General features: G+C 51.5%; 1 protein-coding gene across 2 annotated transcripts in view; it reads right to left on the bottom strand.

Moving 5' to 3' along the window:
* Window positions 1-3,539: 3,539 nt before the first annotated feature.
* The window catches only part of PLPP7 (phospholipid phosphatase 7 (inactive)), a 22,951-nt gene continuing 11,962 nt past the window's right edge, over window positions 3,540-14,528 (bottom strand). The window contains exons 2-3 of one of the 2 annotated variants that reach the window (XM_024762191.1): window positions 13,565-13,925; window positions 3,540-3,625 (exon numbers count right to left, since the gene is read on the bottom strand). In XM_024762191.1, the coding sequence (XP_024617959.1) occupies window positions 3,577-3,625; window positions 13,565-13,925 (410 nt within the window). In that variant the 3' untranslated portion in view covers window positions 3,540-3,576. Of the gene's footprint in view, window positions 3,626-12,636; window positions 13,926-14,528 lie in introns of those variants that run through there. The other variant, XM_024762192.1, reaches the window with a different exon arrangement.

Below are 14,528 nucleotides of genomic sequence, written 5' to 3'. Positions count from 1 at the left end.
AACTAAGAGTCCACATGCTGCAACTCAGAAGTCCACAAGCTGCAATGAAGATCCCACATGCCTCAGTGAAGACCTAGCACAGCCTAAATAAATAAATAATTCTCTCACCACAATTCATATGTGTTAATAACAAAAAGATGTCTTATAAAATCTGCCTATATCGGGAAATTGACTAAAAGACTTCCAAGTAACTCATGGATAAAAGAACCAGTCGTAATGAAAATATAAAAACACATAGAACTGAAAAAAAGCGAAAAATAATGCCTATCAAAATGTGTGGGATGCACGAAAATGATCCCTCAAGGAAACTTTAAAGTTTAAAGGTTTATATGACAAAGAAAGGCTGAAAAGTAAAAAAGTGCCCAACTTAAGAGCTAAGCAAAGAGAAATAGATTACCCCTAACCAAAGTAGAAGGAAGAAGATATTAACGATAGAGGGGAGATTAAAAGAAAATAATATTATAGAGACGATTAACCGGGAGGCGAGAGAGACACAGGTACAACATTATGGCTGTAAAGAGGGCTATAACTACAAAGAACAGAGAATAAAAAGACAGTACAAGAATACGATCAATAACTTTATGTCAATAAATTTGAAAATGTAGATGGAATGGTCCAAAACTTGGAAAAAATATAACCTACCAAAATGGACCCAAGGAGTAGAACACTTGAATATAACTATTAAAGAGAATTAAATATTCTTTTAAGTATCATGTGAAAGAATAAAAGAGTGAAAGAAAACACCAGGAGTCAGTGATCTACAGGTGAGTTCTATCGAACATCTGAGGAACAGAGATGATGGAGATTCACACTACGTGGATGGTATAACCTGGAACACTGAACCAGACAAGAACAGTACAAGAAAGGAAAATTATGGACACATTTCACTCACGAACATAAGGGTAAAACTACTAACTGACACATTAGCAAGCTGAATAGAATAGTATATAAAAAAGTGTAGGGCTTCCCTGGTGGCACAGTGGTTGAGAGTCCGCCTGCCGATGCAGGGGACACGGGTTCGTGCCCCGGTCCGGGAAGATCCCACATGCCGCGGAGCGGCTGGGCCCGTGAGCCATGGCCGCTAAGCCTGCGTGTCCGGAGCCTGTGCTCCACAGCGGGAGAGGCCACAACAGTGAGAGGCCCGCGTACCGCAAAAAAAAAAAAAAGTGTAATATACATGATGGAATTAGCTCTATCCCACAATTGCAAGAGATGGTTTAATATTAGAAAAATCAATGTCATTTAACACATTAACTGATTAAAGGAGGAAAAACTACAGGATTATCTTAATAGATGCTGAAGAAGTATTTTAAAAAGTTCAACATAAATTTGCGATAGACACTTCTCAGTAATTCAGAAATAGAAGGGAACTTCCTTGGCCTGATAAATGGGGGAATATTAGCAGCATTCCCTCTGAGATTAGAACTAAGAAATGTTATGTTTCCCATTATTGCTCTTGTTTAACACTGAGTACTGGAAATCCTCCCCTAACTATAAGACTATAAGAAATAAATTAAAAAACACAAGGATTGGGAAAGAGAAAACAAAACACGTTATTTCAGATATGCTCAACGACATAGAAAACCAAAAAGGAGAGTTTAGCAAGATACCTAGATATAAGAACAATACACGAAAGTTAACTACATTTCTAGATACCAGGACCAAGCAAACGGAAAATGTACTTTAAAAAAGGGGGTGGGGCCAGTCTGAAGAGTGTGAAAATTTTAAGTATCTAAGAATAAGTCTAAAATTTCATTAGTGGTAAGAATTAGGCAGAAAATTATACTAGTTCATGGAAAGAAGTTAAAGAAGACTAAAACAAAAGGACAAAAAAAAAAAAAAAAAAAAAAAAAGGACAGATAACCCATGCTTACGGACAGGAGGGTCAGATAGCATAAAAATGACAGTTCTCGGGCTTCCCTGGTGGCGCAGTGGTTGAGAGTCCGCCTGCCGATGCACGGGACACGGGTTCGTGCCCCGGTCCGGGAAGATCCCACATGCCACGGAGCTGCTGGGCCCGTGAGCCATGGCCGCTGAGCCTGCGCGTCCAGAGCCTGGGCTCTGCAACGGGAGAGGCCACAACAGTGAGAGGCCTGCATGTCGCAAAACAAGCAAACAAACAAAAAAACCCAAAACTCCCTACAAACAAAAGTCCAGGACCAGATGGCTTCACAGGGGAATTTACCAAACATACAAAGAAGAACTTATACCAATCCTTCTCAAACTCTTCCAAAAGATTAAAGAGGAGGGAACACTCCCAGAGACATTCTTGAAGCCATCAGCACCCTGATACTAAAACCAGACAAAGACACCACCAAAAAGAAAATTACAGACCAGTAACTTTAATGAATATAGATGGAAAAATTCTCAACAAATACTAGCAAACCGAATCCAACAACACATTAAAAAGATCATACACACCACGACCAAGTGGGAGTCATCCCAAGTTCACAAGGATGGTTCAACATACGCTAATCGATCAATGTGATACACCACATCAACAAAAGATAAAAATCACGTGATCATCTCAATAGATGCAAAAAAGCATTTGATAAAATTCAACATCCATTCATGACAAAAAACTCTTACCAAAGTGGGTATAGAGGGAACATATCTCAACATAATAAAAGCTATTTATGACAAACCTACAGCCAATGTAATACTCAATGGTGAAAAGCTGAACGCCTTCTTGCTAAAATCTGGAACAAGACAAGGATGCCCACTCTCACCACTTCTGTTCAGCATAGTATTGGAAGTCCTGGCTACAGCAAATCGGACTAGAAAAAGAAATAAACGTTTTCTAAACTGGAAAGGAAGAGGTAACGTTGTCATTATGTGCAGATGACATGATACTATATATAGAAAACCCTAAAGACTCTACACAAAAACTACTAGAACTGATAAACGAATTCAGCAAGGTAGCAGGATACAAAATTAACATACAGAAATCGGTTGAGTTTCTTTACACTGACGATGAAATATCAGAAAGGGAATGTAAAAAAAAACAATCTCTTTCAAAGTCACAGCCAAAAAATTAAATACTTAGGAATAAACCTAACCAAGGAGGTTAAAGACATATGCTGAGGACTACAGATCATTAATAAAGGAAATTGAAGAGACTTGATCTGCTTACCCACCTGAGATGTCCAAGAGTTATGTCCAAGGATGGAGACTCTGGGGCAGCCGATTCTCAAAGCAACCCCGTTCCCCCCATTTTAGAGATGCCAAAACTGAGGATCTGAGCCGTCAAGAGACTTGCCGAAAGTCGCGCAGACACTGTTGGGAAGTCAGTGCTGCAGCCCAGACCTGCTGACCCAAAGCCGGTGTTTAGGTTCATCCGCAGGAGCAAACACGACTGAACTAATAGCCCAGCGCCTCTGGCAGGAGCACGTCTTGCACAAGCAGGATACACACAAACCAGTTTCCAGGGGGGATCCTTCCCTCCTTCTCATGCACAGTGGGGACGGTAGAGTTAGGTGCCCGGATCTTCCGAAACCTGCCTGGACTAAAGTCTCAGAGGCTCAGGCCATGCCCGAGATGGACGCCATTGGCTTTTCCAGCTGAGGGTCCTGGAGGTCAGGGTTCATGGTTCTCAACTTTGCCTGTAGTGGAATCACCTGGGGAGCTTGAAAAAAAAATTTGCCATCTGGAGACCACACCCCAGACCAATTACATCCAACCCTCTGCAGGTGGGACCTGGGCTGCCTTATTTTTCTAATAATTGGAAAGCCCGTGCTCTGCCCTGTTCTTCACGTTCCAGGAGAAGCCACCTCCCTCCAGGGACATCTAATTTTGTTCACCAGTGTGACCTCGCTCTCAGCATGGCAGGCTGCTGACCTGCCCAGGTGAGGGCCCTTCAACACACTTTAGACTCCTTAACAAGGGAAGGGCACGTGCCGGGGTGCGTAATTCACAAGGAACAAATACAAACGGTTAACAAGCTTAAGAGAAAAGGTTTAGTCTTTGTATGAGTTTGCCAGGGCTGCCATCACAAGATGCCACAGACCTGGTGCCTTAAAGAACAGAAGTTTTGCTTTCTCACCATTCTGGAGGTTGGAAGTGTAAGATCAATGTGTCAGCAGGTTTGGTTTCTCCTGAGGCCTCGCTCCTCGGCTTGCACGTGGCCTTTGTGCGTGTGTGTGCCTCGCTTATAAGGACACCAGTCACCTTGGACTAAGGCCCACCCTAAATACCTCGTTTTAACTTAATCACATGTTAAAAGGTCTCATTTCCAAATACAGTCACATTCTGAGGTCCTGGGAGTTAGGGTTTCAACACATGAATTTGGGGTACGGGACACAATTCAGCCTATAGCAGTTTCCTTAGCACAGTGTTTGTGAGAGGCAAAAAGAAAACAAGGGAATATAAACTTTTACAATCAGACTGACATGGTTATAAAGGTAGAGAACTCTTTGTGTGATCACTTTCTTACCCTACTAGAGAGAGAGTAAGGTGGTGAAACTTTTCTGGTGATCTGTTTGGTAATATCAAAAACCTTTAAAGAGTTATATACACACACACACACACACACACACGCACACACACACACACACACGCACGCACACACACACACACACACACACGCACACACTGCTGGGTCTAGCAATTCCACTGCCAGAAATTCAACACAAAATAAGGCAGCTGTCCTGTTCAGAGAGGTACAGAGAAGGGTTATACCTGCATTACCCATATTTGCAGAAAATCTGGGGTCCACTTCAATACCCACTAGGAATAGTTACAATGAAAAAACAGATACCAAGTGTGGGCGAGGATGGAGAGAAACAAGAACCCTCATACACTGCTGGTGGGAATGTAAAATGGCACAGCTACTGTGGAAAACACTTTTGTAGTTCCTCCAAAAATCACACATGGAATTACCAATGACCCAGCAGTTCCACTCTGAGACATGTGCCAAAAAGAACTGAAGACAGGTTCTCAGCAAATAACCTGTACACAAATGTTCATTGCAGCACTGTTCACAACAGCCAAGACAGGCAGACGACACAGATGTCCATCAAGGGAGGAATGGAGAGCCGAACTGTGGTCCATCCACACGATGGGACATTATTCAGTCATAAAAAAGAACAAAGTACGGATACCTGCTACAACATGAATGAACCTTGAAGACATTACACTAATTGAAAGAAGCCAGACACAGGAAGTCACATAGTCTATGATTCCATTCACATGAAATGTCCAGAATAAGCGACTCCATAGAGACAGAGAGCAGACTGACGTCTTCTAGGAGTTGGGGGGAGGGAGGACGGGGACCAATTGCTTGATGGGTCCTGGATTTCCTTGTGGATGATGAAAATATTTTGGAATTAGACAGAGGTAGTGGTTGCACGACCTTGCAAATGTGCTAAATGCCACTGAATTGTACACTTTATTTTTTTGGCTGCACCGGGTCTTAGTTGCAGCACACAGGATCTTCGTTGAGGCGTGCGGGATCTCTCGTTGTGGTGTGCGGGCTTCTCTCTAATTGTGGCACACGGGTTTTCTCTTTTCTTCTCTAGTTGTGGCGTGCGGGTTCCAGAGCGCGTGGGCTCTGGAGTTTGTAGCACACGAACTCTAGTTGAGGGGCGCGAGCTCAGTAGTTGTGGCACGTGGGCTTAGTTGCCCAGCGGCATGTGGGATCTTAGTTCCCCGGCCAGGGATCGAACCCCAATCCCCTGCATTGCAAGGCGGATTCTCTACCACTGGACCACCGGGGAAGTCCCCTGTACACTTTAAATCGGTTAATTTTATGTTATGTGAATTGCACTGCAATTAAAGACAAACAAACAAACTGGTAGCAATCTAAATATCAAATAAGAGTCTCTTCCACACAAGGAATCACTTGAGGCTGCTATCAGTCAAGATGGAGATGTTGAATTATCGGTGCAGGAAGATGTTCACAATATGTTAATAAATGATAAAAGCAGGTCACGAAACTATGGCGTATAATGGCTTTTTTGTCAAAATACGTCTCTGTTTTTATGAACGCAAAGAAACACGTCTGCAAGGAATAAGCAAAACATGTTTGCTTTTGGTTTTCCTGTATTTGTCATGAAATAAAGAAAATGTCTTCTTATGTAACCAGAAAGCATGATAACCAGATACTTCCTTAAAGAAACTCGTCCTGTTCTCTGCGAGACTCTCAGGGGACTCATCACACATCTGTTGGCCCCGAGCTCAGGACTAGAATTCCTCTCTTGCGAGGGAGGAGGCGGGGAGGCTGCCCAGGTCACGTGTGGAGGGGCAGGTCTGCGTCTTCCCCCAGGACCCCCTCACCCTGAGCTAAGCCCCTCCTAGGACCTTGCTGGTCCCTGTCCCTCTACAAAACTTTCTTGAAGGATTTAAGCTGAGGAATCAGGATTTCAAGACACACTTGCCCTGACTTGTCCCCCAGCAATAGAAGCAGCACCGGATGGGGGTGAGGCCGAGCTGGCCTCGGGGGCTCAGATTGCATCTCTGACCCCAGCTGGATGTCCCTCCTTGAGGCCCAGCCCCAGGCTTCGGGTCCGGGTGGGGTTTCCCAGGGCTTGGCCGCTGCTGCCACATCTCACGGCTGGGCTGTTGGTGAGAGGAGCTTTCCCAGGGTCCCAGCAAGCCCCCCACTCCTGCCGGAAGCCCTTCCTTTTCCCACCAGCAAGCTGAGTCCTGGGCCAGACTATTGAAAACCGTAACTGGGGGCCTGGAGCTGCGCTGTGGCCAGAGGAGCAGCTGTGGCTCTAATTACCAGATCAAGAGAAGGTCTTAGAAATTCTCCCAGGGAAACAGCATGTCCTGGGTTGGGCCTCACGATGACTTCATGAATTTGTGTCTCTGTGTGTATGTGTGTGTGTACGAATGTATACATGTTATGGTTGCCAGATAAAATACAGACATCTGGTTAAACGTGAATGTCAGATAAATGAACAGTTTTTTAGCATAAGCAAAGATTGCATCCTGTATTATTTTTATTATTATTTTTTTTATCCTGTATTCTTTTTATTTTCTGAATCTGGCAAGCCTGATACCTGTAAACATGGGCTTGCAGAGAACTAGCAAGTGTCTAAGTGTGTACATTGTGCAAGAACACACACGTGTGTGTATAAACGTAGGCAAGGCCAGGTGTGTACGTAGACACCAAGGTGCGTGCACACCAGGACGCAGGTGTAGAGATTTCCCTGTGTGTGAGCGGTGCATGGCTGTGAAACCTTTGGTATGTTAAGTGACTGTATAAAAGTAACTGTGTACAAAGATGATCGTGTACGTGTTTCCACGTTTGCATCTACGTGTGTGTACACCAAAGCACATGAAGTGTCGGATGTGGAAGTGTTCACATACATGCACGTTACAGGACATTAAAGCTGGAAGGAAGCTTGGAGATCTCGCGCACGTAATTGTAAATGTGAGAACACTGAGGCCGGCCAGCCAGACCGCCTGTGTGTGTGCACGCACGCGAGTGTGCCCGAGCTCTGGGGGTGGTGGCAAGCACGGGAAGGCTCTCTGACTGTCACCTCGTGCCAGGCACTGCGGCCCACAATCACCACAGCAGCCACCGCCTTCTGAGGCCCATTTCCCAAGGGGAAGTTCAGGTGCAGTGTGGCCAGAGCCCCAGCCTCGCCCTGTCTGGCAGACACGTGTGCCTGCACGTGGGTTACGTAAACGCTGGGGCCTGGAGCTGCAGCCAGATGTTCTGTCTCCTCCTGGAGCCAGATGGCGGCTGATCTGGGAGTTTCTGCATTTTTCTAGCTCCTGCTGTCCCCCCTTCTCCTGCCCTTTCTGGACTTTTCCCCAGGCAGGGCAGGGGCTGGGGACACAGGGACCTTGAACTGGACCAATTGCCTCATCTGGGAAGTGGCTTCCCCCAGGCAGGGGCTCGGTGATGGTGTCTTGGTAGATGCCCACGCCCCCAGGGCAGCTCTTAGCTCAGTGGTCTCCCTACGTCACCCCAGAGCAGACCTGCCCCCAACTCACCTGGCCTGTGTCCCATTCTCCCCCGAGCTTTTCTCTCTTCCAGGTGACAGGCGATAGCTAGCTGACCTAATAAACCCACGTACTAGTTTCCCAGGGCTGTCAGCACGAGGGACCACAGACTGGGTGGCTTTAACAACAGAAACATCTTTCCTCACTGTTCTAGAAGCTGGAAGTCCGAGATTGAGGCCTCTCTCCTTGGCTCGCAGAGGGCCGTCCTCTCCCTGTGTCTTCACACGGTCTTCCCTCGGTGTGTCTGTGTCCAGCTTTGCTTCTTACAAGGACACCTGTGCTATTGGATTAGGGCCCACCCTAATGACCTCAGTTTAACTTCATTGCCTCTTTAAAGGCCCTATCTTCAAATACAGTCACATTCTGAGGTCCTGGGGGTTGAGATTTCGATATACGAATGTTTTGGTGGGGGTGAGGGCACAATGTAGCCAGTCAGCACCCACGGGAGTGTGTTCTCGGGAGAGGGATTCTCCCAGCTGCACCAGCGCCAGGCAATGGCTGTTGGGGGTCTTCAGAACCCCAATTTCCTGCTTTTTATTTTGACAACTGACAACTTTACTGGGGGCCAAATAGAGACACTACAAAGATGCAGAGCCAGGTCAGAGGTGACCTCCTCAGCCCTGAGCCCCAGCTCTGTGGGAAGGACGGTTTGGACAGCATGGAGGGGAAAAGTGACAGCTCAGGGTGGGAGGGGTCGGTTCACACCCCCTTTGCCCACCCATAGCCTGAAGCCAGGGAGCCCGGGTTTGGGGGGCGGTTCAGGGCAGGCTCCATAGTGCCTGGGGCACTTGGTATGGCCCTGACACCCTTCCTGGGCCTCAGGGTCTCCATGTGTGAAAAGAGGCCGCTGGGCCCACCATGACCTGGGTAGGTGCCCATCTCCAGGTTCCAGTCCCCACTGACCCCTGCCCATCCAAGCCCCGAAGCATCCTGTCCTGTCCCAAGTGCCAAGCGGGGACTCATGGTCCTTTGGGGGTATGTGTGGCCCGAGCAGCTCTGCCTTCCTTTCTCAACTCTTCTGTGAGCCGGGCCCAGGGCTGGGTGCTCTAGCTTTAATCCTCACACCTGTGCAAGGTAAGCATCACCCCCATTTTATAGAGGGGGAAACTGAGGCTCAGAAGGGTTCAGCGACTTGTCAGTGCCGGAATTTGAACCCGGGGATCTGACTCCCATGTGTGTGCTCCTCCCTCGAGACCACCCTGCTCAAACCGCCACCCCAGCCTGTCCCTGAGCCCCCTCAACCCTCCAACCACGTGACCTCGACAGAGGAAACGCAGGGAGGCTTCTGTGTTTTGGGAAGTGATCGCACTGGCCATGGCAGCTGGGGGTGGTGCCAGGAGGCAGGAGACCACTGGGCAAGTTCAGGACCAACTCCAGGCTCCAGGAGGAGCAGGTGGGTTGGAGCAAGGAAGTGGGGGAGGACACCTCATGTTGAGGGAGAGGTTTGGGGGCTACTCAGGGGCTGGGGGGGGGGGCCTTGTTCCCACCATACCCAACGTCCGGGTCAGGCGGGACCCACGGAGTCCGGCCGAGGTGGACCTCAGACAACACAGGCTGCCGTCCAGCACAGTGGGATTTGACTCTGTTAAAAAAAGAAAAAAGCCGGGCTTCCCTGGTGACGCAGTGGTTGAGAGTCCGCCTGCCGATGCAGGGGACACGGGTTCGTGCCCCGGTCCGGGAAGATCCCACATGCCGCGGAGCGGCTGGGCCCGTGAGCCATGGCCGCTGAGCCTACGCGTCCGGAGCCTGTGCTCCGCAACGGGAGAGGCCACAACAGTGAGAGGCCCGCGTACCGCAAAAAAAAAAAAAAAAGAAAAAAGCCGACCCACCCTTGGGCCTGCCGCTTCACCAGTCCAGCCTCCCTCCAAGGTTGGTGGGTGCCCTGCGTTTCTGTTTTCCAGAGGGTTCTCTGCTCTGAGGCCACTGCAGCCTGGGTTCCAATCCTGAGTCTGCCACATCCTACCTGAGTGACCTTGGAGAAATGACTTTTGCTCTCTGAACCTCAGTCTCCTCACCTGTAAAATAGGGGTAAGGTCGTCATAAGGATTCAGCGAGATGAGGCAGGTGGAGGACTTAGGAAGTCGTAACCCCCCGCACCCCGCCCCCAACCCAAGTCATGAGTCGGACGTCAGTTCCATGGAGAGGCTGGTCTCTGAGAGGTCAGGAATGATAGACAGAAATCGAGGGGTAAAAAATGAGATGATACGGATTCTATACAAACCTCTTCAGAAAAATAGAAGAGGCCAGCTTCACCCTGACAACCAAAGCGGACACAGACAAATCGAGGAAACAACGCAAACACCCCCGCACGGATAGAGAGACAAAGATCCTTAACAAAATCTTTATCCAACGCAAAGCAGTGATATTTAGAAAAGGCAGTGCGTCTTGACCACTTGGGATTTACCCCAGGTACACAGAATAGGTTTACCATTGAGAACCAAATATTATAATTCACCGTAAAAAAGTGGGAGTGGCTGTTGGCTTTGATCACCAAAGCGCATTAACTATGTCTGAGGGAGACACACACTCCGCGTCTCCGGTTCCATCACTGGGGCCGTCTCGGCTGTCACCCCACCTCCCGCCGCCTGCCCGCCTCCGCCCAGGGTCTCTCCAGGAACGGGCGTGACAGCGAGTTCCTCCCTCCCTCCCCGGCTCTGCTCTTGAGGGCTCCCCCAGGGGGTCCGTCCAGGATGGCAGGGTGGACCCTGCGCCAGGTGCCCAGGTAGGGAGTATCCCTGAGTCATACATGACCCGACAGGGACCACTGTCATCCCTGTCTGACAGATTAGGACGCCAGGCTTGGAGAGGGCATGTGACTGCTGTGTCAGTGCTGGCGCTGAGCCCAGGGCTCCAGCACCTGGTGTTGCTGGCACCTCACAGGACAGGATGCCGCCCGCCTCTCCAGGGAGACTTTTCTCCTAATCAGTTGTTAGGCACTTGGATTCCAGTGCCCACCCTGAGCTTAGGGGGTCTGCTGAGAGCCCTCCATTCTTCAGAAACCCCCTCCTCATCTTAAAGGCTCCAGAGACCACCATCCACCCCTGCAGAGACAGAGGCCCTGGGGACCCGCTGGGGATGTGGGCCTTGGAGGGCAGCAGCCCGTCCCCAGCCCAAAGCTGGAGCCGGATTCACCCTGGATGATGGGTTCCCGGATTCCCGAGGGTCACCCCTCCTGCTCAGCGTCTCATGGACGCGCTGCCCAGGAGCATCTACGGGAACGGGCAGAATGTATTTTGAAGACTCTGCAACCAGCCAGTGTTCAAGGTTGGAGGTTCGGGGGTCTTCATTGTGGTGGCCCAGCCGGGTCCGGCATCCCCGAGCTCCTTTAGGGAAAAGACAAGGTGCAGACCTCCTGCACCCCCAGCAGGGCTGGACGCAAAGGAGGCTCCAGAGAGGAGCCTTGGAAGGGCGAGCAGGGGCGGCTTGGGTCCTACCTGCAGGGGCATCGGTCTTGGGGGACCATGACCCCTGAGGGTGTGGGATCTGCAGCGGGAGGGGAAGGTATTCAGGCCTGAGGGCTGGGCCTGCAGAGGGCTCTGGGCCCAGGAGATCCGATGCCCTTCATCGTCAGCAGCAGCTGGACCCTCGGATGGGACTGTGCTATATACCCCTGTCCTGTCCCAGTGGGGCGGCTGGGAGAGGAAGTTGTCTTTCCCCCCAAAGGATCCTGCGTGTTATGGGTTGAATTGTGTCCCCGCAAATGATGTTGGGGTCCTCACTCCCAGTATCTACGGACATGACCTTGTTTGGAAAGGTCCTTTGCAGATGTGATTAAGATGTTAAGATGAGGTCATTCTGAGTAGGGTGGGCCCTAATCCAATAGGACTGCTGTCATTATAAGAAGAGAAGACGGGGACTTCCCTGTTAGCCGAGTGGTTAAGACTCCATGCTCCCAGTGCAGGGGGCATGGGTTCGATCCCTGGTCGGGGAACTAAGATCTCACATGCCGCACCGTGTAGCCAAAAAAAAAAAGAGGAGGAAGACACAGACGCAGGCAGCATGCCCTGTGACGACAGAGGCAGAGGTTGGAGTGACGTGGCCACAGCCAGGATTGCCGGCCACCACCGGAAGCTGGACGAGGCAGGGAAGGATTCTACCCAGAGTCTCAGAGGCAGCGTGGCCCTGCAGACACCTTGAATTTGGACTTCTAACCTCCAGAACTGAGAGAGAACACACTCCTGTTGTTTTAAGCCACGCGGTTGGCTGTGGTTACTCCTTATGGTAGACAGGAAACGAACCCACCCTCTGTCAGTGCTAATGTCTACCTCACCCTGAGCCCACTTGTCCTGGTAGCGACCACTTCCTTGGGGGCAGGGTCTGGGTCAGCGGGGAGTGAGAGGGTCTTGGCCCCCAGGGGAGAGCCCCTCAGCACCACAGTGAGGGCTTTTTCCAAACGAATCACGACCCAGGCCCTGGGCAGGGTGGCCAGTGCAGGGCCCGGGGATGGAGGGAGCCCCAATGGGGCTTCTCAGGGAGAAGGGACCAGGCAGCCTGGAAACGCCTAGGAGCCCATTGCCCCCTGACCACCTGACACCGTGGCCTGACTGGGGGTAAAGAAATCACTCCCCACCCCCATGTTAACAGGGACTCTCCCACCTGGAATCTTGCATCAAACGAGGAAAAAAAACACACAGGAGAGGGCCTGTTTGCACATCATCTGTATTGTCACATGAAGTGCACGTCCAGAACGGCTGACTTGGAAACGACCTATTAGGTCACACGGAGTCCGGCCCCTGGGGGCCAAAGCGGCACCGATGCCCGTGGGCCCTGGGCTTTCCACAGGCGGTGGCACAGACACCTGGTCTCCCCGGGCTCTGGGGCCCAGCGCTGGGAGAGGCCAGCTCACGCCTCAGGCCCCTCCGCTCCTGGGCTGCATCTCCCAAAATGCGTCTGGGGAAATGCGGTTCCCTGGGCGGGGCGGGGGGCGGGGGTTAATAGCTGTTCCTTGAGAAAAGGGTTCTGTAGTCAGATAAGCTTAGGAAACATGGATTAAACAAGATTCCACGGAAGCTCTTCTACAGGACTTTTGCCTTTACGACAATCCCAGCCCTTGTGAATGTCCAAGAGTGTGTAGCATTTCCCAAAGTTATTTGACCACAAGACCATTTCTCTTCCCAGCGTGTCTTGTAGGCTGGTGTCTGGTGGGGCGCCCTTTGGAAAGCGTTGCCCTAAGCTATCGATGACCATTAATGGCACCTGTGTTGGGTGGTGGGTTGTGGGCATTTTGCTGGGCGGTGTGCTGTGGTCAGGTGGGCACAGCCAGGAACTCAACAGTCGTGATGGTGAAAGGACAAGATGAGACTCGGCCCCTCTCCCGCCATCCCGGTTCTCACCTGGTACCTCCAGAGCAGAAGCGGAGCAGGGCTATCCGCACGGCTGGACCCCAGCCCGTCCACAGAGGGACTCAGGGTCTGATTGAAGGAGCGGGGGGCACCCAGCGTGATGGGAGGGACGTGCCAGTCACTGGTGGGCCCACCTGAGGTCACCAGCCTCCACCGGCCCACGGGGAGATGGGCTGGGGCTGCCTGGTCCCCCCTCCCCTGCCAGCCCTATGTCCTCCTGCTGCCCCTCGGGCCACCCCCGGCCCCGGAGCCGCAGATGAACGGCTCACCAGGCGGAGATGAGCATCTGACAGGTGTTGGAGGACATCCAGACCAGCTCGACCAGGCGGAACTGGAAGTAGCCGATGACGAAGCCGGAGAGGACGTCGGTGATGTGGTGGCGGCCGATCATGACCCGAGACAGGCCCACGCAGAGGGCCCAGAGCACCAACAAGACGCGCAGGGGCACCGCCAGCACCAGGTGGCTGAGGAAGAACTTGGACACCATGGCCGCGCGGCTGGCGTGTCCGGCGGGGAAGGCGTAGATGTCCATGGTGAGGTAGTCCAGGAGGCTGGGGCTCGTCTCAAACGGGCCGCGTCGCTTGATGAGCTTCTGCACGCCAGCCACCGTCATGATGTCCAGGAGCAGGGCTGTGGGCAGGAGAGAGAGGCCCCGAAGGCCGTCAGCGCCGCCTCCGCGTGCTTTCCCCCCACTGCGCCCGGGCTTCCTTCACTTGAACCACGCGGGCCTCCGAGCAGGTTCCCACCTCGGGGCCTTTGCTTGTGCTGTTCCCTCTACCTGGAAGGCCCTTCCCTGGGATATCCGGATAGATAAAAGTGCTGAATGAGAGAGTGGCGATCAGGGGTTTTGTGGGCCACTGTGGGCCCGTCGGAGGATCTCATCCTGACAAATGGGGCCCTGGGCTGGTGGTTTTTCTCAAAGGACTTCACTGAAGCCCCCGCCAGTCCCCAGAACAGGGTGTTACCATCGCCATCTTTTTTAAGTTGAACTGAAATTCACGTAACACACAATTAACTTTTTTTTTTTTTTTTTTTGCGGTACGCGGGCCTCTCACTGCTGTGGCCTCTCCCGTTGCGGAGCACAGGCTCCGGACGCGCAGGCTCAGCGGCCATGGCTCACGGGCCCAGGCGCTCCGCGGCATGTGGGATCTTCCCGGGCGGGGGCACGAACCCGCGTCCCCTGCATCGGCAGGCGGACTCCCGACCGCTGCGCCACCAGGGACGCCCCACACA

This window comes from Neophocaena asiaeorientalis, unplaced genomic scaffold, assembly GCF_003031525.2.
Source record: "Neophocaena asiaeorientalis asiaeorientalis breed wild unplaced genomic scaffold, Neophocaena_asiaeorientalis_V1.1 scaffold78, whole genome shotgun sequence".
Lineage (NCBI taxonomy): Eukaryota > Metazoa > Chordata > Mammalia > Artiodactyla > Phocoenidae > Neophocaena > Neophocaena asiaeorientalis.
The sequence above is the reverse complement of the archived record's forward strand: the minus strand, read 5'-3'. Positions and strand labels throughout refer to the sequence as shown.